Source organism: Mixophyes fleayi, chromosome 7 (assembly GCF_038048845.1).
Source record: "Mixophyes fleayi isolate aMixFle1 chromosome 7, aMixFle1.hap1, whole genome shotgun sequence".
Classification (NCBI taxonomy): domain Eukaryota; kingdom Metazoa; phylum Chordata; class Amphibia; order Anura; family Limnodynastidae; genus Mixophyes; species Mixophyes fleayi.
In genome coordinates, this window is record NC_134408.1 from 102319409 (window position 1) to 102342701 (window position 23293).

A 23293-nucleotide genomic window follows, 5' to 3' on the forward strand; every position below is an offset into this window, starting at 1 on the left:
TTCTTTTAGGTTGTGATAACGTGAATTATTTGCATAATGATGGTATAAAGAGAACTTCATTAAGTATAACCTTTTAGGTACCCACATATACTTCAGTGATTTCATTAATTTTAATCAGAAGTTATTTTCACATACAACATTTTAACTGAATGAAGCAACAGATCTAAATCCATTATACTTGATATAGTGAGAAGCGTTTGTTGCTGAGGCATTTTTTCCACTCCTGTGCTGAGTTTATTTTGCCTCTTCTTTTTATTTGCATAAATGTGTTTTTGTATGTTTATCAACAGACCATAAATAAAGCGATTCTTTTGTTTGATAAAACTGGAATCTACTGTTTCAAATGTGAGTGTCCCAGCGTATTTTGCTAAATTTTGTATTTTGTTGTTAAAATTCTTTTTGGACCCCTAACCCCACCCCACTTCAGTGAAAAACTACTTCCTGTTTTGTGTCAGATTCTTACTGCCTAATCTTTGCTTAGTAAGGAACTCCCCCGATCTACCCAACTCCGTTCAACAGCACATGGTTTGACTACGCTAATGTGGGGTTGTTTGGTTGTATGCCGCCTGTTCGGCGATGGATGGGGGTTTCCTTGGTGTAGGTGGGCAGGATGGATCTGTTTGGATAGAGGGGAGAAATACAGGGAGGTGATATAAATCTACCTTCTGTATCTACCTTCTGTATTTACTTTGGCTGCGTCCTGCTGTGAGTAGTGGTTATGGAGTCTGTTGTGGTCATGATGGTTTGGATTGATGTATGTATCAATTCTCTTTGAAGGGGTGTATTAATTGTCCTTGTAGCATGTACACATTTTCCTTGCAAAGTGTACCAGTTCTCCTTGTAGAGGCTGATCTGGTTGTTTTTTTTTACAGTTTTCCCTTGTTCATGTGAGGAGTGGTAAAATAAGCAAGAGAGGAGAGAGCAGAGTGGAATGGTGAGCAAGAAAGGGAGGGAAGAAAATAAAAAGTGGGAAGGTAAGTTTGTGGAAGATGACAGGAATGTGCTGAATCAAAGGGCAGAGGTGACAAGGTGAGAGGGAGGAGTTACAGTAATAAAAAATGGAAAAACAGATAGCATAACTAAAATTGGGTGGAAAATGTGGCAATGATAACCAAAATAATGAAGTGTCGATCATCAATAAGAATAGTGGAGGCATTGTCATTGAAACAAATTTAGGCGTTGTCGAGTAACATAAAGCACCAGGAAAGATAAGTGTTAATCAAGATGTTTCATTGTTACATTACATATGATACTTCCCAAGATAAGTGAATATGGCCTTCATGTGATTGTATATTATCTTAAATTACTCCAAAAAATAGGTGCCACCTAAAATATAAATTTAGTAAGTCACTATTATAAAGAAAAAGTAGCTAAAAAAAGTGTGATTCTTTTCTCTGTCTAAATAATTTAAGCATTATTTAAATGTGCTGTTAGTGGGGATCAAATCTCACTCATTTAAAAGCAATGTAGAAGCACATTGGGCACACTGCAGCCACTCGATGGGATATACTTTTATAATTTAAAGATTTTATCTAATTGATGAATCCCTCCTGTATAGCAAATAGAGGAGGCCTTCCCGGTTACACAAAATAGGGTTAATCATTGGAGGTCTCAATTCATCCATATTCTTGCAGTAGACCTATGGAAACTCTTTCCAAGAACTCTATTGCAAACATTTGGACAAAGTGTAATTATTTTGTTCTCCTAAAAGAAAACATAAGCGTGTTTCATTGCTCGCTGGTTCTCTGCTTTAGGTGAGTAGGGATCCATTGTGGATGTCATCTGCTATATTTGAAAGCATGTTTATTTAAGGAAAGTTTGTCCAGTTATAGCTGAACAGAGGATGGCTGCCTTGGTGCTGTCAAGTACAAAGTTAGAAGAAAAAGCTTTACAGCTTTTTAGCACACCAAGTATGTTTAGTTCCATTTTTTTCAGCTAAGGGGTTTAAAGTGCAGTTTTAGCCATAGTTTGATCATTACTTGTCATGGGTTTGCTTTTATTTATTTTTTGGATTTGCATTATCTTAGATTCCAAAGACTAATCAAATGGGAGAGGGGTTTAAACATTGGGGGCTGAGACACTGAAGTTCCACCTGTGTCTCAGCCCCCGATGTTTGAACATGGCTCCTGTTCAATAGGTCATTGGATTAATGAGTTTCCCTTGCCTCCTGAGGAAAATCATGGGATGAAACGCGTAGGGTCCATCTAGAACTTATTTTGGTTTGACTGTTGGAATTCTCATAATTACTGTGGGATCTTCTCCTAGCTAGAGACTTTCCCTTCACTTAAGGAATGAAGATAAACCTTGTGTATTAATTGAATGTACAAGAATTGTATTTACTTTTTAGCTGGCATTAAAACTTTGGAAATATTGAATTTAGCAGTTTTTATTTCCAATTTATATGGAATCTCTTTGATATGCTGAATTGAATATTCTCTTTGGTACACATATTTTTTTTTCCCTTTTCCCATTATAGCTTAAAACATACTGCACTATATTTTTATATTTGTAGAGCATTTTAGGACCTTAGTTCTTTGGAGATAGTTTCTCAGAGGATGCCTTTACTTGGAATTCTGCTGTACATACCATTCAGAAATGCTCTGTTTTATTCCCCTTTGGTACTTATACTACAATATGTTTGGCGTTCTTGTTTTTTTTGTTATATTTAAGGCATCGCATTTTCAAACGTGCATAGAAAAGAAGCAGCCTTACTGCATGTGCATTTATTATTACTGTTTCACTCACTATTCACAATTTGACTTGGGATAAGCTTTATAATAATTTGTGAAAGATATGCATGTATGTATGTAGGCTATAGATAAAGGTATTTATATATAATATGGAAATCAAATCAAAGTACTGGTGCTGACACATAACAAGCTAGTTGTCAGTCAGTGGGACACATGGGGACTGTTTGACAAGCTGACATCACCAACTGGTGGTGTTTTGCGCCAGCAGTGGCTATGAGGGTTCCTATTTATTTGACGTACAGTGTCTCTGCACTAGAAGTGTGAGCAGCGCGCTGCCGTGTATGGCAGGACAGTGTGCTGGTTGTCTGGGTGCTATACTCTAGGTCAGTATTTCCCAACCCTAGTCCTCAAGTACCCCTAACAGTTCAGGTTTTCCAGGTGACCAGTGATATAATTATACCACCTGTGCTCCAGCAAAGTGATATGGTACTTGAGGACTAGGGTTGGGAAACGCTGCTCTAGGTGATAAGGAAAATACTGGGGGAAGGAAGGGTGCTGGCTGCTATACTGTGTGGGAGAATAAGGGGTCCCTAGTAACTATACTATTTGGTGAGAGGGGGTCACGACAGCTATACTTTGTGGGGGAAAGGTTAGACAGGATGCTGTACCGTGGTGGAGAGGTGGGCCCGGATGTTGTACCGTGGTTGGGAGGATGGGATCTTGGCTTGTGTACAGTGGCATCAATAGTATTGGTGTAATGAGGGGACACTAATATAATTACAATGCAGGTCACCTGGGCTGTGTAAAATGTTTTTGATAATAGGGGATCTTTGTGGATGGTTTGCTTGTGTACTGCAGTTTTTCCTTTGTTTTCTTGCTCCTAACTTTGTACCTGGATCTTGGCTTTTAGAGGAATTTGTTTAGGCTTAATATAATATGTATTCTCCTAATAGTGATGACATAATAATGCTCACATGTAACTTTTGTAGAATAAATAAAGTTGATTTATTTTTAGGTAACCTAAATGACCATGGAATCTGGTGCAGAGACACAGCAGAGTGGAGATGCGGCTGTCACGGAGGCAGAAGCCCAACAGATGACCATACAGACACAGCCGCAGATTACAACATTAGCACAGGTATTGAGTGGAAAACTAGTTTGTTCTTAAATTGCATGCATGACTTAATAGTTCTTCATTTAAATTGTGCATTTGAGGAGTTAAACGCATTCAATTTTTGTTTAACTTTCTTTTAAGGAGCCGCACCATCAATTAATTTAATACATCTTAGTAATGTGTTTTAGATGGTGCACTCTGAGTAAAACTGTAACCGTATAATAATAGCTCTATAATAACTAATTTGTTTTTTTCTATAATATATTTTCACTTTCAATTAATAGGTATCCATGGCAGCTGCACATGCAACCTCATCGGCCCCCACGGTGACATTAGTTCAGCTTCCCAATGGACAGACAGTTCAAGTACATGGGGTTATTCAAGCTGCACAGCCATCTGTCATACAGTCTCCACAAGTGCAGACAGTGCAAGTGAGTTATTTATTTCAATTCAGTCCATAATTTTGTTTTTTCTCTGTCTTTCTTAACATAGGCCCTATGTTAATAGGGTAAGAAAAAATACAGGATACGTTAATTAAATTGGTGAGCTTCTAATTCTCTAATACATTTAAGGTACACTTTGGTTTCAGGAAGTATTAAATCCCTTTAAAACAAATTCACAGCTGTCAAGAGTAAGTATTGGACTTGATGTTGGTGCTAAATTCTTAACCCAGATAGTCAAGATTGTTTTCTGCCGATAGTCTGATACCATGGGATATATAAACACTACAGAGTTTTCGTAATGAGCAGATGTCTGGTTCTCCTTACAATAATTTGACTATCTAACTATCCTCTTACATTGATGAACAATATTGAAGTTTATTTAGTTTTTTTAGTAAATTTTAACATCTCTGAAAGCAGGTGAGAATACAGGTTCTTTTCTTTGCTTTATTTTCCCAATGCCTATTAATTGCTGATAATCAACTCAACAATTTTTAGTGATACAGGCTTATTGAGGTTCTGGTTATTTTATGTTGCAAGTTCTGCTTTGTTAATCTTTTGAATTCTGGTGGTATACCTTTCCTTTCAATGCTGCTTTTTAATGATGCCTTTCCATTTTGAAAGATAAATGACAGTTACTCAAATACATATTTAAAAAAATAAATCTTGGTCACTGAAAGACAAATGCCATGATTTAAAAGTTAAGGTCATCACTTCAAATTTTTTTTCAACCTTTGCAACTTTTCTATTTTCACTATTACCGAGGTTGGTAGAAAAATCATTTGTCATTCTAGAAATTGATATATATGCTGCTTTATTTTGTGATCAGATTTCCACGATTGCAGAGAGTGAAGATTCGCAAGAATCAGTGGACAGTGTTACAGACTCTCAGAAACGCAGGGAAATTTTGTCAAGACGGCCATCGTACAGGTAAGGATTTCATTAGTTTTCAGGATTTTAGAATTTTCTTTAGCCCAAATTTTGACTTTTAATAGCCAGTATCTTTTTAAAACTCCTGATTTTCAAAAATATCATAATAAGTTATGTGTTTCAGAAACGTGTGCATAACTTGGCATGCAAACGTATTGCATTTTAGAAGGATGATTAAAATCATCCCCATTTATTTATATAGCGCCACTGATTCCGCAGCGCTGTACAGAGAACTCATTCACATCAGTCCCTGCCCCATTGGAGCTTACGGTCTAAATTCACACACACACACACACACACACACACACACACACACACACACACACACACTTGGGTCAATTTTGATAGCAGCCAATTAACCTACTAGTATGTTGTTGTTTTTTTTTTGGGAGTGGGAGGAGACCGGGGTACCCGGAAGGAAACCCACGCAAACATGGGGAGAACATACAAACTCCACACAGATAAGGCCATGGTAGGGAATTGAACTCATGACCCCAGTGCTGTGAGGCAGAAATGCTAACCACTTAGCCAATAATTTTCCGGGGTCTGGTAAATCCAAGTTGTTTTTGGTTTTTGTTTTTTATGATAAAGTAGTTGTAGTACTCAAATCTCTCTCTTGCTAAAGTCTGTTGATATTTAATTTGATCATACTGGAGGGCTGGCAATTTTTAGCCCGGGGATATGACCTTACTCAGCAGCCTATTTTAATTGAAAAAAAATGCAGGTGACCCAGCCCAAGGTAGCTCACTATGGGACCAGCCCGGGGAACAGATGCCCCCCAGCCCAGCCTGCCCTTGCTGGAGGTACACAAGCATACATCACTTTAATCTGCACACTGAGATGACAAGCACATTGTCAAAAAAGTAAGTGCAGGATGTTGGGCCTGGCTCTGCCTGGTCTCCACATTAGTAATTGGTCATTCTATGTCCTGACACCTGGAATGTAAGAGTTCATCTCCTATCATATAAAATCTGGTACATGCACCTGTAAGGAAGCACAGTCTATATGGCACTGATCTATCAGTGCCCCCAGGATTATATGTTGCACATACAATTACTCTGGATCATTATTGGGCATCTCTCACTTCTGATTTTAATTGTTCTTTCTTTTTCAATAGTGCATTATATTGACCACTCTATGGGGGTAACAGTGATTTGTCCCAGAAGAGTGTTGCAAAGTCCCTTCCTTTATCTCTGACCCACAAGGCTTTTAAGTCAACTTGCTTACAGTATTGGAAGATTTAACTTCTCCACCGAACTTTGCCTTGCTATTTCCTGCCAATTGTACTCTGTGTTTCTGCATGATCTGTAAAAAATATTCAAAGTGTTAACAAGTTAGTAAGGGAAATTCTGTGATTTCACCAAGGATTTCAATATTTGGAGGTACAGAGGACAGTTCTCTGCCAGGCAGAAAAATATTAATATTTTTTTTTATAAAAATAAATACATAATTTGTGGTCTCTTATCAATGAACTTGCAAAATTTGGAAAACTAGACAAGAAAAAAAGTAAGCATTTACTAATGTTAAGTGGTTGTTACACAAATACACACGTTTGATCTGCAGGGCTCCTACAGTCCATATAATGGGTGCTGCTAAAATCACTCAATAAGGGCAGTGTGGCGTATACAGTGTATTGGCAACGTGGAGGATAATAAGGATATTTCTCCTTCATACAGTTTGGGGGACGCTGCTACCTTGTGGTATAGAGGGTTCATGCTGAAATAGGCACTTAGATTGGATCTGAAGCTTCTCTTCACTATGTGCTGCTTATAACTGCAAAAAGATCAATATTTTTCTTTTCTTTTTTCCCCCTCATTGCCAGTGGTGCCACACAGCACTGACATCACTGAGGACTGGAATGGGTCACAAGTACCAAACGTGGTGTGCCATCTGCTGCCACTCACATGCTTACGGTGATGGTTCCTGGTGGAGTCATCAAAATCAGTGACCAGACTAATCCTGCACACTAGACAGTGCAAGACTTTCGGGGACAAATGGTCAGATGTTGGTTACTGCTGCAACCCCACACTAGGTGCATACGTGGGTAGCGGAGACCTGGTCTACAGGGCAATGACATGTCTGAACTGGACCAGAAGAGGGAGGTGCAGCATTTGCATGCCCACCATCAGAAATGTCAACCAGCTCCTCTCCTCAATGGTATATAGGCTCCTCTCTTCCTCTGTAATGGTCTGGGAAATATCTGTGTGATTTCTGTGATTATACATACTAGAATGTCTTTATACTTGTAACAAAGTAGACTGTCTCCTCAACTATTTATTGAGCTCTACATTTTTTCTATCTACTGTACTGTACCAGCACACTCTTTCTTCCAAATTAAGCTGTAAATTAGGAATACACTCGGTGTTTGTAGTTTCGCTTTCTACATTTTTACTGTGCTCTATAGCTTTCCCTCTGTATTATTCTCACCCTCCAGTCATATCTGATAAGGGGACCAGTTCCAGAATTAAATCTGGGGGGAAAATCTGTAATGCATTTGATTTGTTCCAAATGTCGGGTTAAATTGCCAAGTGGACGATAGGAACCAGATGGCTGATGATCAGTCATCGGCGGCATGGAATAAGATACATTTCTGGCCTCCATAGATATAAAAGGTGCATCTTAACATCCTGATCTGGGAGGGCCAGCAGAGAGTCCTACGACTTCCTGCTGCAGATTTCCACTTTGAAGCTCAGAACATTGCCTTTTGGTCTGGCAACAGCACTGAGATTGTTTAACACAGTGAGAGCCTCCTTTTTAAGATCAAAGGGAATACCTACGGTCCCCTACTTGGATGATGTCTTGATAAAAGGAGGATCTGTATCTCACCCTTTTACCCACTTGCAGATAATAGCACAGACACTGGAATCCCAAGGCTGGATAATGATTTAGCTAAAATCCAACCTCTTCCTGGCCCAACACATTACATTTCTTCGTTGTCTAATCTGGTAAATAACATTCTTTGAAGTTTGGTGTTGGAGAAAAGTTCCCTGTGATTCAAAAGCTGATGAGATCTCTTGAACCTCACATGAAGCTCATGTGGAAAATAGTGTCCACTTTCAGATGCTTAGTAAATAGTGCAGTTAATACATACTTGGCAACATAATTTTTCTGACTGTTGCCACAGACTGTCAGTCCCTCTTTTGGTGGCTGTGAAAGAAAAATCTTAACATGGGCTGTCCCTTCTCATTCGGGGACTGGACTATCATGGCCAGAGATGCCAGCCTACGGGGATGAGGAGCGGTGAATCTTCAGCTAAAGGGACTTTGGTCCCAGGAGGAGACAAAGCTCCCCTATAAATGTGCTCTGACTCATCATTAGAGGTGCACCAAGAGCTACCTATCAAAGAAGGATTATACGTTGTGCAGAAAGGTATGTTCCAGAAATTTCTGCAGTATTCATTCCAGGAGTGGTGAACAGTTGTGAGGCAGATTACTTGAGTTGATATGCTAATTATTTGTGGGTGTGGTTTCTCCACCTGGAATACTTTGGTCAGATCGTGAACAAATGGGGTAAGTCAGAGGTTGATCTGGTGGCCTCTCTGCTACACCATAAGTTGAACCAGTACTGGGTGAAAACCAGGGACCCCAAGCCATTCCTAATGGACTCCATGACAGTCCCATGGAACTTTCAGCTGAGAGATATTTCTTTTCCCCTGATAGTCATGCTTCCTCTGATACTCTAAAAGGCCAAGAGAGAAGGGCTCCAGCAATCCTAGTAGCGCAGCATTGACTAAGTAATACTCTGTATGCTGACATTTTAATCATGGCGGCAGACCCATTTTGGAGGCTCTCTAAGAAATGATCTATGATGATCTCTTGGCTTTAACTACATGGCTGTTCAGGTTGTGATCCTTAGAGCTAAGGCTCTTTTCGAGGAAGTCCTTCAGAGTATGTTAAGGGCAGAAAACCGGTCTTTGCTAAGTGTGAAAGACTTGCATTAATTACATGGCGTGAAAGAACGGGTGTTTATTTGTCTTCCTTTTGTCCCCTATACAGAATGGTCTTGACAGTGACAGGAGAGTGACTTACCTCAAGGTCCAGGTATCTGCCATGTTAGTTTGCTTTTAGAAGAAATTGGCCTTATCCCAAGATCCAGTCTACAGGGAGTTCTGCATGTTCAGCCGCCTTATGTCCCGCCACTAGCTCCTTGGGACCTACATTTGATCCTCTGTCCTGCAGCTTTCACCATTGGGCCATTGAAATTATTTGACATTCGATTCCTTGACTTCAAAATTACATTCCTTCTGGTACACCGTCATCAAGAAGATTCAGAATTGGTAGCTCTGTCTTGCAGGTCACCTTTCTTTTGTTTTTCCTGCTGACAGGACAGTCCTATGTACTAAATGCACTTCCTGTCCAGTGTGGTGTCAAAGTTTCACCTAAACCAACATATAGTAATCCCTGCTCTAGGAAAGAATATATCCTTGGGGATTGAAGAGTCTCTTTATTTGTTAAAGTGGTCAGAGTCTTAAAAGTCTATCTTGATAGAAATTCATCCTTCTGTAGAACTGATAGTCTATACAATGACTAGAAAAGATGCTGGGCAGCATCAAAACACACAATTACCAGATGACCTAAGGTTGTGATTCGACTGGCTTGTATTGCCGGAAAGTCTGTTCAGGAAAATATGACAGATTTGAATGAGATGCGAACAGAGTACTTACTAAAGCAGAAGCTTGCTATACTCCAATGCAGGAGTATCGGCAAAATGAATGTAATACAAGTGTATTTCAGAGCAGGTGACATGGTTTACTAGATGATGTGTAGGATGTGCAGTATTCAGTAGCAGAAAGCTACTGTTTTTGTTATGTCCTGCCATTTTTTGGGGGGAAATCATTCTCCTTTTTTTTTTTTTTTTTTTTCTTTCTAAATAATTCCATTTGTCTCCACAGGAAAATCTTAAATGACCTATCTTCAGATGCCCCAGGAGTACCAAGAATTGAAGAAGAAAAGTCTGAAGAGGAGACATCTGCACCTGCTATCACAACAGTGACTGTACCAACGCCCATTTACCAAACCAGCAGTGGCCAGTACAGTAAGTAGTCAATATACATTTTATCTGTATTGGTTAACAGTTGTTTAAAATGAAACTGGGGTTTGTCAATACTCGCTCTTCTAAATTCTTTTACACTTCTTTGTGAGTTTACATTCATTAATTGCTAGTAATTTCTTTGTTTTTAAAGTTCTCATTGTCTGTGAGTTTGTAGTACAATCACAAATGTTACATATTTAGCTTACAGATACTTATTTTGTGATTTCAAAGTTATCTACTCTCTCATATTCTGGCACAATCTACTTTTTTGAGTCGTGACAAAATAAATTATGAAAATGTTATTCCGAGATCCTTTTTATAGCAGTTTACAAAGGCAGAAAATGTAAAACATTTTTAGATATGGTTTATTTTTTATAGAATGTGCAAGTAAATTGCAGTACATTCCTTTACAAAATCTCTCTCTGCAATATAGTTTATCCTTTTCTGTAAAGGACTGTGTAGCTCTGTTTTATATTCATGGGTATTCAATTTAAAATACATCAAATAATCAATATTGGTTATCCAATTAGAAGTGGGATCCAATTTTACCCTGTGCCTAAATGTCTGACAGCGTGAGGAACTTCACAAATACAATTTTCTGTGCTAATACTTTGCTAACCTACAAGCCATATTTGGCTGGAGTAAGGGCTTCCTCTGCAATCTACCCCATGACTTTTGTTTTTAAATTAGAAAGAGCGCTGTTGTGAAAAAGGGGTAATGGTGTTCGCCCAGTCGGTCTTGATGTCCTTGTATAGAGAAAACATGGAGCAAAGAAATGGGTAATGGATAGTTCTGTTCAAATAAATAATCCCTCATAAATAAATAAAAAAAATAACAAAAAGTTCAAATTTGCAATCCTAAAATAATAAATAACTGGAACAGAATATATAAGAAAATATATATTTATATTCAGGAAGTAGTCACAAATATGGTAATTATTTAACCTACAAGCCAACCATTCGAACAGATAGCATAACCAACCACAAAAATATTGATGTTTCATTGAAAATTAACAATTGTATAGAAACCTAGAAGTGATCAATCACGGGGATTACTTAAAAACATGGAATAATCTCCCATCACTTCTCTTTTCAAGCTTGGTGAATGGGGGGGGGGATGAAGAGTCATGCAGGAGTATTTTAGAAGTTGTAGGGAAATGAAAAATAAGGTTTCCATCTTTCTTTGTGCTTCACACAATGCTGCATGCCAGAAAGAAGCTTTAATGTGAATGTAGCCTCATGGTGAATGAAAGCTGAAGATAACCATCCAATGAATCGCCAATATGTATGATGTCAAAATTATTCAATTTCATAATAGATTTTTTTTAAAAATAAAATAAAAAATAGACCGATCCAGTGCACAGCTCATTTAACTGCAGAAGTCTAAAATAATAATCGTAAGGTACTAGCGCAAGGAACAATATCACAAAATAAATTATTTATATATATATATATATATATATATATATATATATATATATATATATATATATATATACATACACTTGTTTATATACATGTGTTAGTACCTTACGATTATTTATACTTATGCAGTTAAGTGAGCTGTGCACTGGATCTGTCTTTTTATGTTATTGTGTTATTTATTTTTGCTAACCCCATTATAAAAATATATATATATATATCAATTTTGAAACACTAATTATCAATATACAATTAAGAAGTATACTGGGATTGAGTAACTATATTAAACATTCATAGTAAAATAATTAAAATAGTGATATATTCTACAAGATATTTAACAAAACCGCACTAAGGGCTAGATTTACTAAGCTGCGGGTTTGAAAAAGTGGGGATGTTGCCTATGGCAACCAATCAGATTCTAGCTTTCATTTATTTAGTACCTTCTACAAAATGACAGCTAGAATCTGATTGGTTGCTATAGGCAACATCCCCACTTTTTCAAACCCACAGCTTAGTAAATCTAGCCCTAAGTCATATTTGAAGGGAGTGGCCAAAAATCCCTGAGATCAATGCAATTGTATATAAGAGCATCGTATATTTTATTTTACGTGCTTAAAATAGGGGATCACTGGCAAAATTGATTAAACAAAAACTTGTACATGTAGTTTTCTACCTCAATCTCCAGCAGTGCATTTTGAAATAATGCAAAACCAGAAAACTTACTAAAACCCCTTCAATATGTATTTCTGTGATCACAATAATTAGGACCCAATGCAAAAATGTATCTATTCGGAACTACAATAACGGTTACCATTACATCAATTTCTGCATGGATCATTAAGTAATACCTTTCCCGGCAAGACTTACAATGCTATTACATGAAAGACCTGTTGATTTACCATAAACATTACTACTACAGTGTACAAACGGATCTTCAGTTTGAACAATTACTAGCCCAGATGCTGGTCCTGTCAGCTGCTAATGATAGTAGGGTGAGGAGACTGTTGTGTAGAAGCACAATCCACTCCATTTCTAGAATTATATTTTATAAATGTCATGTTCCATAAACTAATTGATTTAATACATAAAGCATGTTAGTGAATTAAGACAACTACTTTACTATCTTCTGTCATTTTGGATGTTTGTACCTGAAAATAATTTGTGGTCTATTTCTGGTTTATAATGTGTATCATTTTAACCTGTTCTATATTTCTGGTATAGTTGCCATTACTCAGGGAGGAGCAATACAGCTAGCTAACAATGGTACAGATGGAGTCCAAGGGCTTCAAACATTGACTATGGCCAACACAGCAGCAACTCAACCGGGAACTACAATCTTACAATATGCACAGACGACAGATGGACAGCAGATACTTGTTCCAAGCAACCAAGTTGTTGTACAAGGTAAGCTATATGAATTTATTTGGGGCATGCCATTTTTATGTATGATATAGTACACAGGCACTGTTGGATTCTGTTATCATTTATTTATAGACAAGGCCATGGTCGGGAATCGAACTCATGACCCCAGTGCTGTGAGGCAGAAGTACTAACCACTAAGCCACTGTGCCACTTTTATGGATAACATATTTAGGCAAAATCCTGATAAATTGCAGTTCAATGATGCAGGAATACAACGTGTGCTTCCTAGTTTTAACTACACAGCGTTGGTTCTGTTACATTTCTCTTAATCAACCCACCCGAAAAAGAGAAAAATGAAATTTTCCCCAATAGTGAAATAATAAAAGTACATTGTTCTGAAATGCAAAAATGATTCCAAAGGTTTTAGTATCTTCTGCTGGAGGCCTGGCAATTTCATTCTCTGTACACTGAGGTTCATTTAGGTTTACATTATTCTGCACTAAAACCATAACAACCATTTAGAACTATAGATTAATTATCTGACTTTCACTAAACAAATCAAAACTAATTCCTGTTTAATAATACAATGGTAGGTTCCTTACTTCAAACAACCACAAAGCATGAAACATTTTTGAAAACATTTGCAGATATATATGTAATGGAAAGTAGGTAACGCCCAATTTAGAAATGTTGTATTAGAGGCATCTTAACTTTGCACTGCTGTTTTAAAATAGCAAACACAAACCAGTGTCTGCTCTTCTGAGGGATCAATATAGGGTGGCAGGAACCGCAAACTCTGTGCAGCGTTTTTGTTTTAAAGAGAATATTCTGTGATGTCATAAGGACTTCTCTCAACAGTTTGCATTCCCAGGGCAGTGGCACTCTTTCACTATGTTTTTTTCAGTGCGCTGGGACTCGGGACCTCCGTTCATGAAGTGGTTAAATAAGCATTTCTGGAAAACCTTTTTTTTTTTTTTTTATACATTTTGAATCATAGGGGGGTATTCAATTGTTCGGCTTGACGGCCGAAAAACTCGCGCTCTAAAACTATTACCGTTAATATGGTAATTACTCGCTGAATTTCAGGGAGCTGCGAGCTGAAATTCAGCGAGTAAATTACCGTATGAACGTTTTTTAAGCGCAATTTTACCGTATTAACGGTAATAGTTTTAGAGCGCGAGTTTTTCGTCCGTCAAGCCGCACAATTGAATACCCCCCCCATAAAATGTTTATTTTGTATTTTAAATGTTTCTATCCTCTGAGTATGATTTGAATTTAGTTGATCCAGACTTATGATATTCAATGAAAGAATTAGTGAAAATGACCAATTTATTCTGTCAGATATGCTCAGGTTTCCGATTTGATGCCATGAATATTGCTATTTCTTAACTGTTGAAGTCCCACAGTTGCTGGATATCGGGTATCTGAATAAATATCTATTATTTCCATGTCTATTCATTTAACTGGTTTGTGACAAATTTCTCTCCTCTCTTGCTCTTTGCAATGGTATTATTTTAAATAATTATTTAGGGACAGAATTCTACCCACACAATTTCTTCTAATGAGTTTTACTGTCTACATATCTCCCATCTAAATTCCAATTCTGCAAGTGTACAGTGTTTCCATCTTACGATCAAATGGTTTATAATTTACAAGTCTAAAAAAACGGCACAAAATAGTTTTTCAATCACACCACTTTTCGCCTACCCACCCACAAAACAAACAAAATATTGGATTTATGTATTCCACCTTTCTTGAGGTCAAATGGCCAGGCAAGCTGCTTGCTTGCAAATTGTCCACTGATTAATAATGATTTTTCTGCAGACCCGTGCGGATTATGTTCGAAGAGGTCCAAATATCTGAGCATAAATAATAATGTGGCACTTCCAACATCTGCTATTTGAAACTTTCATGGTTTACTTCATATAAGGGACATTTCTTCTGGTTAGTACACTGCATTGTCTCTTGCGGTTTTCATGTATATCAAACCGCATTATAAGTAAATTACTATTTTTGGATCCTTATCAGCTGCCTCAGGAGATGTACAGACTTATCAGATCCGCACGGCACCAACCAGCACGATTGCACCAGGAGTGGTCATGGCATCTTCTCCAGCACTTCCTGCCCAGCCAGCGGAGGAGGCAGCGCGGAAGAGAGAAGTGAGACTTATGAAAAACAGGTATTCTGTTTCTTTACTTCCATTTCCTTACAAATAGTGTGTACAACCATTGTTATGAAGTGTTTTGTTAAAATGTATACATGGCATCCAGGGGCGCACGGAGGATTGTCAGGGGGGGGGGGGGGGGGTGTTTCTCCCCGCCGACCCAAAAAAAACAGGGAGAGCTGCGTGCGCCACTGGCATCCATCGGTTTTGCATCATTGCAATGCATATTAAAGTTATATTCCTTTTCTTCCAATGTTGATAAAAAAAATTAAAGCATTTGATGCAAAATCATAATGAAAGTTCTTTCTTTCGATCAGATGTGTTTTGCGTTTCCCCTGTGATCTAGCCTACAGCTTTCATTTTACACCATGGACTTTAATATATTAAAGCATATTAGTAATGGTTTTTGGGATTTTTTGCTTGTTTTTTTAAATGATGTTTACATGTCCCAGTGCTAATTTTCTTTTAAATCTGTTGTCTATCCCACCCACCAGGTCCCAGGCCACTGTTTAACTGTTAGTTTGTTTTATTATTAGCTTGTAATGTTTAAAGTCTTCACTATTGGAATACTTTATACAAATATTTTTATTGCTGTAATGGCATATTTGTCAACCTCCATGAGATTCCAAAGGGGAGGGTGAGGACAGGAAATGACACGATTCACCACAAATCGCGTCATGGAGGCTCCCATCCTGCCCACTTCACTAGGAAGTAAACAGGGGTACCAGAGAATGACCTGCTCTTCCGGGACACCGACCTGGAATTTGGGAGTGTCTCAGACGGTCCAGGGGAGTGGGCAAGTATGTGTAATTGTGCTCAGCAGAGGGCCATATTTTAATATCTTGTATCAATGCAGCTTGATGCAACTAGGGATCGAGCTACACCAAAAGAGGAGCATTTATAAATACTGTCTGTACCTCTGTTTTCAAGGTCATTTGGCCTACTGACTTTAAGGCTTAGACCTTCCATTCCAGATGTTCTATTTTGTTTGTTTATTTTTTTTAACTCAAGAATATTTTTATTAGGTTTTCCAAAGAAAGAACAAAAATAAAATATATGACTAAGTGAACATACATAAACAAGTTTGTTTTTTTAATATTGTCCAGACATTTATTTTCTTAGTGAAAACCCTGATACATCAGATTCCATAATGTTCCTCCATTTTATATTTGCACAAATGTTTATAAGTTTTGCTCTCACACATTAGTAAACTCTGAGATCCCTATGGAAGTACACTTTACTAAATAATTGAAAAAAGAATTCAAAGCAAATTCCTCTAAGTTAGGAGCAGCATTTTTATAATAGAAAATGCACATACCTCAAACATAAGGTGTTTGTGTTGGGCTATGGACATTAGCAGGTATGGCTATCCAAATAACATTGATTGTACAGCATGTAGCAGATCATTTTTAATGATAGCTAGCATTTACATGTGGACCATTACATTCATATAATCAGTATAAATTACCTGCCCGATGGCTCCTCCCCACTCACTGGATTGAACACTCTTATTACATTATTCTGAAACGGCTGGATTGTTTGTGGTGCACAAAACAAAATATTAGAATAGGGCATACTTGCATCCATCCATAGGTGTAAAGAAAATCCAGTGGGTCTCCGTTTCTGATCTAATATTAAAGTTTGAATATACATAAAAATAGAAAGCAAGGTAAAGCTAAAATTAAATGTGTAAAATTAATTTATCTTAAAATATATTACTCTGATGTGAAGTGCCGCAAAACTTTCATTGTATATATTGACAGGTTGTGAAATAATGTGACTCTTATTTACTAAATAATATGAAAGTTGTACAAACATGTAAATCCAGTCCCAGCAAGCTGCTTTTTTGGCTAGTGATTTGTCCAGTCCAGGTTTAAAGTTACATTTATTCATTGGTTTGTGCTTATTTAAAGAAATGTTTACCTACCACATAATATGAATGTCATTTGTACTTGCAGGGAAGCAGCACGGGAATGTCGCCGGAAAAAGAAAGAATATGTAAAATGTCTAGAGAACAGAGTAGCTGTCCTTGAAAATCAAAACAAGACACTGATTGAAGAACTGAAAGCACTTAAAGACCTTTATTGTCACAAATCTGACTAAGGGGCTGATACATTTAGGTTTATTAACCCCTATTGAGGAGAGACTGGTTGGCCTATAACCAGATGAACATTTTTTTTCTATATTACCCCTTTATGCAAAACTGCCTGACAGCAACTAAAGGACTTCATCATCTGTGCTTTTGCATTAAACTGTGAATGCTCCTAACTCCTGCCTCCAAATCCAAGTGAGTAATTGACATCTTTCAAGATCAAGAAGAAGACATATTTTATTATTTTTTTAATCCTACATTTTGTTTATTTGCTCTTCTGCTATGTCCTTCCTATGTTTGCTCAGCACTGTTGGTGAAGGGGAGGTCTTGTGTGTGTGTGTATATAATGCGGTCAGGCTTCTCTTTCACTCATGTGGCTCTTAGTACAATGAAATATACTGTAGTTATTGGGGTTCACTACAGACCTTGCCATGCTCCACGTATCACCATTACTCTACTATGTCTGCCTCATGCATAGTTAATTCAGATGATGTGAAAAATTTGAAGCTTATTAAGTTATTAATTCCAATGTATCAAAAGTACCACCCATCACGTGGAAGAAAACCATGTTAATGACCTTTGGAGAAGACAAATGTCTTAGGGGTTTTCAGGTTTTTGGGGGAGAAGAGTTTTGGGTTTTTTTGGGGTTTTTTTTGGACTGTCGTGCAAAGCCAGCTGCAATCCGCAATCATTTGACAAGTTACTCAACAGTTGTGCATACATGGAAGGATGGCCCTTTCTAAGCACACTGATGTACAATTGATAATGTTTTAAAGGACTGAAGGGTCTACAACGAAAGTACATGAAGCACTCCTCATTGCAACATCAAATCTTGACAAATATTTGTAAAATTTACATACCTAAATATCTAGAAAGAAACAATGTCTGGCCAACCATGGAACACTGAAACTGAGCAATTTTAAAACTGCGATCATTTCTATATGTACTGTACCTCTTTAAACTCAAATCCCTATCACCAGCAACCTGTTGTGGAATATTTGACTCCACATGTATATTTATGGAAAAAGGTTTTGTTTTTCTATTTTTTTTTTTCTTCACTGCCTTCCCTGATTTGGAAAGATGGAACAAATGTGCACCATGAACTTTTCCCCGTTTTTAAAATGGTCATAAGAGCCCAGTTGCAATGAATTGTGTGGCCATTGGTTTTCTATATCCTCTGCTCACAGCAACATTTAAAAACAGAAGCTTTGTGTTTGGGATTTGTTGGTCTTGTAAAATATTTTATGTTGAGTAGAGTTATCATGGACTATTTGAAATACATTTTGTATTTTAAAACTATGATGTATTGTTTGCATCAGAACATTTTTTTACTTTGTGTGTGCAGAACTTTTGTGCTTATGTGCTATTAGTTATTGTATATACCCTATTTTATTTTAACTTTTTACATATATATATAAATAACTATATAAATTTAATTTCTGTAAATTCATACATTTGTAATCGGAGTATATTTTAGATTTTGTTTAGTTCTTATGCAGGTTCTAAACTATCCAATTATCACATGGAATGAGGGAAAAAGAACATCCTCTGCTTTAATGTCTGCACTTCTGTATTTGAGAAAATAATGGGAAGACTGGTATGGACCTCTTTTAGCAGTTGAAACCGGTGCAAAAGTAGACACGCAGTTGGCTTTGCATCAAGGAAAATGTAATTTAGCAACAGTTGGGGTACATTTTCAAATATGAAAATGCTATGGAATAGAACTTTGAAAGAAGTTTAAGAACTACTGTAAAATAGCAAATTGATTTCTAACAAGTATTTGTTTAATACAACCTGGTATTTCAAACCAACAGTGCATAGAAAAAAAGTAGTCTATCCTCCTTCTCCGTCATTCTTCTTACTTAAGTGTTTCTGTGTTCCGGTAATGTGTACATCAAAAAATGTGCCCACTGCTTTTGTAACCAAGACAACCATGATTGTTACACAATCCATGCTTCAAACCCCCGCCTCAGATTGTTATCAATCAGCTCTCCAGGGATAGAAACTTTGGAACATTTTGAGTACAACAAGCAGTGTACGGTTTTTTTTGGTTTTTTTTAGAACATTTGGATAGCACATCAACCCATCCAATCAGCATTCTTGATACACTGCTTACTGTATTCAGTCAGAGTTCATTAGGGTGATTTTTGCGAAATATATATCATTTTATATCTTTCATTTAAAGGGTCAATAAACCACAAAATATGAACCATGAAGGTGAAATAAATTTTTCAGTGTTAACCTTACATCTTTCTAAAGCTCAGTTAAAAAGGTATTACCTCCCCACTCATTTCAGATATGTGGATGGCCATCCCATAGCTTTAGTACAGTGCCCTAATGGGATCTTACACAAGTCAATTCTGCTACTGTGCCATCAGTGGCCCTGCATGTGTCCACTAAATTACACAGTGCACTTTTGCAAAGTCCTCCTAACATGTCAACTTGCTCCTAAGGAGTGAGAGCGCAGGTTACTTATTTAGTTAAGTATAAACACTCCAGTTTTTTAATGTACATTGTTCAGCTAACCAAGAATTTGATTAATATAGATAAAGTGAATAAACATCCCCTTTAAGTGGATTTCTTCTTTAAATCATAAGTTTGTATTTATCTGCTTTCTCAACCCCTTGACTGGAAAGGATGAGTTGGACTAGTTATCTACATGACCGCCTAAATTGCTAAGGACGAGTCTCACTTGTATGCATTTAATGGGTTTTCTGATACTCCTGGAGGAAAGGAATTTTCCTCCATTAGTAACGTGCATGCACATTTAATATTGCAATCTCAAATTGCCACAGCAAGTATTTGAGTTAAAAGAAAAGGCAACACTCGCTATCAATATAGGATCATTTACAATGGGTCATATTTGGATAGACGTAAAAGGTTATGGTAATGAAAAAGCTGTATAACATATATACTGTGTAATTACACTACTTTCAGTTGTCATATCCTGATCATTTTGTTGCAGTCTTTTACGATTTTATATACTGTAGCACAAAAAACGCCATTCTGACTTGGCCCTAAATCAGAATTTAAGCGCTAGTCACTGTACTTGTGTGATGTCCAATTAACCCTACTACACATTTTTTAATATTCTAATTAAGTGTGTATATAAGTGTTATATTTAAAAAGTATATTTATATTGTGATAACCTGAAAATTATATTGCTATAATTTGAAACTAGCAATGTGATGTTTTTCTTTTTTTTATTTTCAATTCTATCACTTTTTGGGGGGGGGGGGGGGGGGGGGGGCTTTGTTCATATGATATGAAATTGTTTAAATGCTTCAATTTACGTACCTTTTTGTTACTTTATTTAGATGGCGGACAAATTGTGAATTGTATGAATTGTAAAAACGACCCCCCTCACCCACTCTCTCTCGTCCTCTACGCCCTCCCCCACACTCTCTCTTGCCCCCCCTCCTCTTGTCTGCCACACCCCCTCTCTCGCGCCCCCCCTTCTCATTAACCCTTCTACCCTACCGATAAACCTAAACAGTAACCTGCTTATCTGATAAAATAATCCCATATTAGATGTACTATCATAACTCTTTGCATACTTTGCTGAAACAGTGTCGCACCTGCCTCAACAATATTTAGGCAATAGTACACTGTGCATGTGGTGCAGCATAAACATGGTCGAGCTATGCAGACAAAATATATAGCATGTTAATAATAGAGCAGGAATCAGGATCACTGATACTAGCCCGCAGAAATAGCCACCTTAGATAAAGCTACTTTAATTTTCCTTTAGCGCTCCCAAAATGGAAATTCCAGGAACTCTACCACAATTCCAAAGACAAATAACAAATCTTAAAGGGGAAGAGCTACTGGTGCTTCCAAAATTATACAAACATTCAGCCAAATAACTGATTTACAAATAAAGTGATTGCAAGTGTCCCAATTTTTAAGTGTCCAGATTGTCACTTTGGATAACTAAATATCTTCAATTTGCTTCCAAACTTTAAAAGATTATTGTATTCAAAAATCATATCAAAACCCACTTGCGCACATAGAAAAGAGAAAAATCACAATAAATACAAAACTTGTATTCTTATTCATATAAAGTTTCTCCAATATGCTTTTCATACATAGACTCGTGTATCTTGTTTTTGAGCACAAAGATTCAGTGACTTATAATCTGGACACCTTAATAATTTTGCTATATGTAATCATGGTTATTTGGTTGAATGTGTAATTGTGGAAGAGCCAGTAGTTATACCGTTTAAAGGAAATCTCCATCTTGGAAAAGTTCCAGACTAGATAAACTGTTTTATAACCATAGGAGAGCAGGAAAACGAACAATGCAAATTAGATATTAAGATAAACTGGATTTATTTTAATAAAAAAAAAAAAAGTTCTAGTTATATGGTTTAAGTATATGCAGATCAGAGCAAACCATCTATAATATATTGTGTTACCTATAATTAAAGTTGTTCATCTAGTTACTGCAGCAGTAATAACATGAAATCTAGGTAATGTTATACAATACCACAATGTAGGTGCTTGTTTCGCTTTTGCTTTGTGCCACAACAATTCTACTAAGTCTGTCACAACTGGGAAATAAAAGTAGCGAGAGATTGGCCTGGACTTCGTTTTAAAACTCCATCACACTTTATCAGAATTTTTTTTTTTTTTTAGTTCAGTTGGACTTCATTTTGATCATATTCCATTCTGCAAATTGTGGCAACATTAGTGTTTGCAGCAATTTTGGAATCTTCTTGGCAGCTTCAAGGCTTGTTCACACATGGGTAAAACGCATGAAAATCGCATGCACTTGACATTGTCATTTTAACAAAACAATCCATCGTACTGGCAGCATGCATAAATGCATGAGAAGTAGGTCCTGACTTTCTAAAATGTTCAAAGTTTAGAATGTAATTGTGGGATGCTCATAAGAATCCATCGTGTTTACAGGTGTTAGTGGCTGAAAAGTGCATTAATAGAGGATAGATGTGAACAAGCCCCTAAGAATGTGTTTCTATTTGATACAGTTATGTTACAATTGACACTACTTTTGCCCTTTGGATACCATAAGTAGAAAATTGTTTTATTTTATGTATTTTTAAGCAGTTGCAACTAATGCTTTTGGGCATTGGTCAGAGTAATTAGAAAATCATTTTTTTTCAGAATTATTTTTAAATACAAATAAAAGTGGTTCCACCATCTACCAACTAAAGCCACATTGGTATTTTTTGTGTGTAGCTAACTGTATGTGCGTGAAGTTTTTAAAAGTCTTTTGCAAGTACATTTCTCTAAATTGCTGGAATGTCTATCTCCTCATCTCTACTTTTATACAATAGCAAAGGAGATTGAGAGGACCAGAAAATAAATCTTTCTGGATGGCCAACGTGATTGTTGACACTGTTGAATAAGAAAATATTCACACTGATAGGTGAATAATTTAGAATGTAGTTATTTTTCATAGAAGGTAGATACTAGGCTGATTGTTTTTTCTGTCTTTAATGTACTAAGCATTAAAAGGGTTTTGGTTGCATTTTAAATATAGGCATTTGATATAGAATATTTAAAGGGAATTTGCTATAAATTGACTTTTCAAACCTTCACTTCAATATTATGCCATAAGAAAATTATGTTAAACATGATATTTCCTGGGACATTCTTTACAGGAAACACGATCACAAAAATGTTACCAGATTTTGGGATTTAATTGCGCTTTCTCACCTGCATTTTCTTTCATCTCTACATTCTTTACTCAGTGAGAATACTTGTAATGCTGACAAAATGTGCAAAGCGCAAGTGTAAGCAAGACCTTTAAAAGCAAACAAACATTACACATTTCAGTGTATACAGTATATTGCTTGTGTTACGACATATCCTAATACATTTGAATAAAACTGCGTTCAAGACTACAGCAATTATCAAAGCCCAATCAGTTATAAAATTACTTTAAACATGCAGAGTACACTTATATGGACATATGGGTACAGTTTTGGAGAACCTTCCCCCTTTCTTACCTGAAGTTGTGAGTCGTATTGCAATGTGAAGTTGCCGATGAGGAGGACTCATTCTCCTTTTTAAGGGGTGGTTG

At 36.8% G+C, this 23293-nt stretch overlaps 1 protein-coding gene across 4 annotated transcripts in view; it reads left to right on the plus strand.

Moving 5' to 3' along the window:
* CREB1 (cAMP responsive element binding protein 1) overlaps positions 1-18543 on the plus strand; it is a 31776-nt gene extending 13233 nt beyond the window's left edge. Inside the window, exons 2-9 of one of the 4 annotated variants that reach the window (XM_075180230.1) lie at positions 873-974; positions 3706-3831; positions 4089-4235; positions 5074-5174; positions 10066-10208; positions 12848-13030; positions 15017-15167; positions 17111-18543. In XM_075180230.1, coding sequence (XP_075036331.1) covers positions 3715-3831; positions 4089-4235; positions 5074-5174; positions 10066-10208; positions 12848-13030; positions 15017-15167; positions 17111-17255 — 987 coding nt within the window. In that variant the 5' untranslated portion in view covers positions 873-974; positions 3706-3714 and the 3' untranslated portion in view covers positions 17256-18543. The remainder of the gene's footprint in view (positions 1-872; positions 975-3705; positions 3832-4088; positions 4236-5073; positions 5175-10065; positions 10209-12847; positions 13031-15016; positions 15168-17110) is intronic. The other 3 variants (XM_075180231.1, XM_075180229.1, XM_075180232.1) reach the window with 3 other exon arrangements.
* Positions 18544-23293: the final 4750 nt, after the last annotated feature.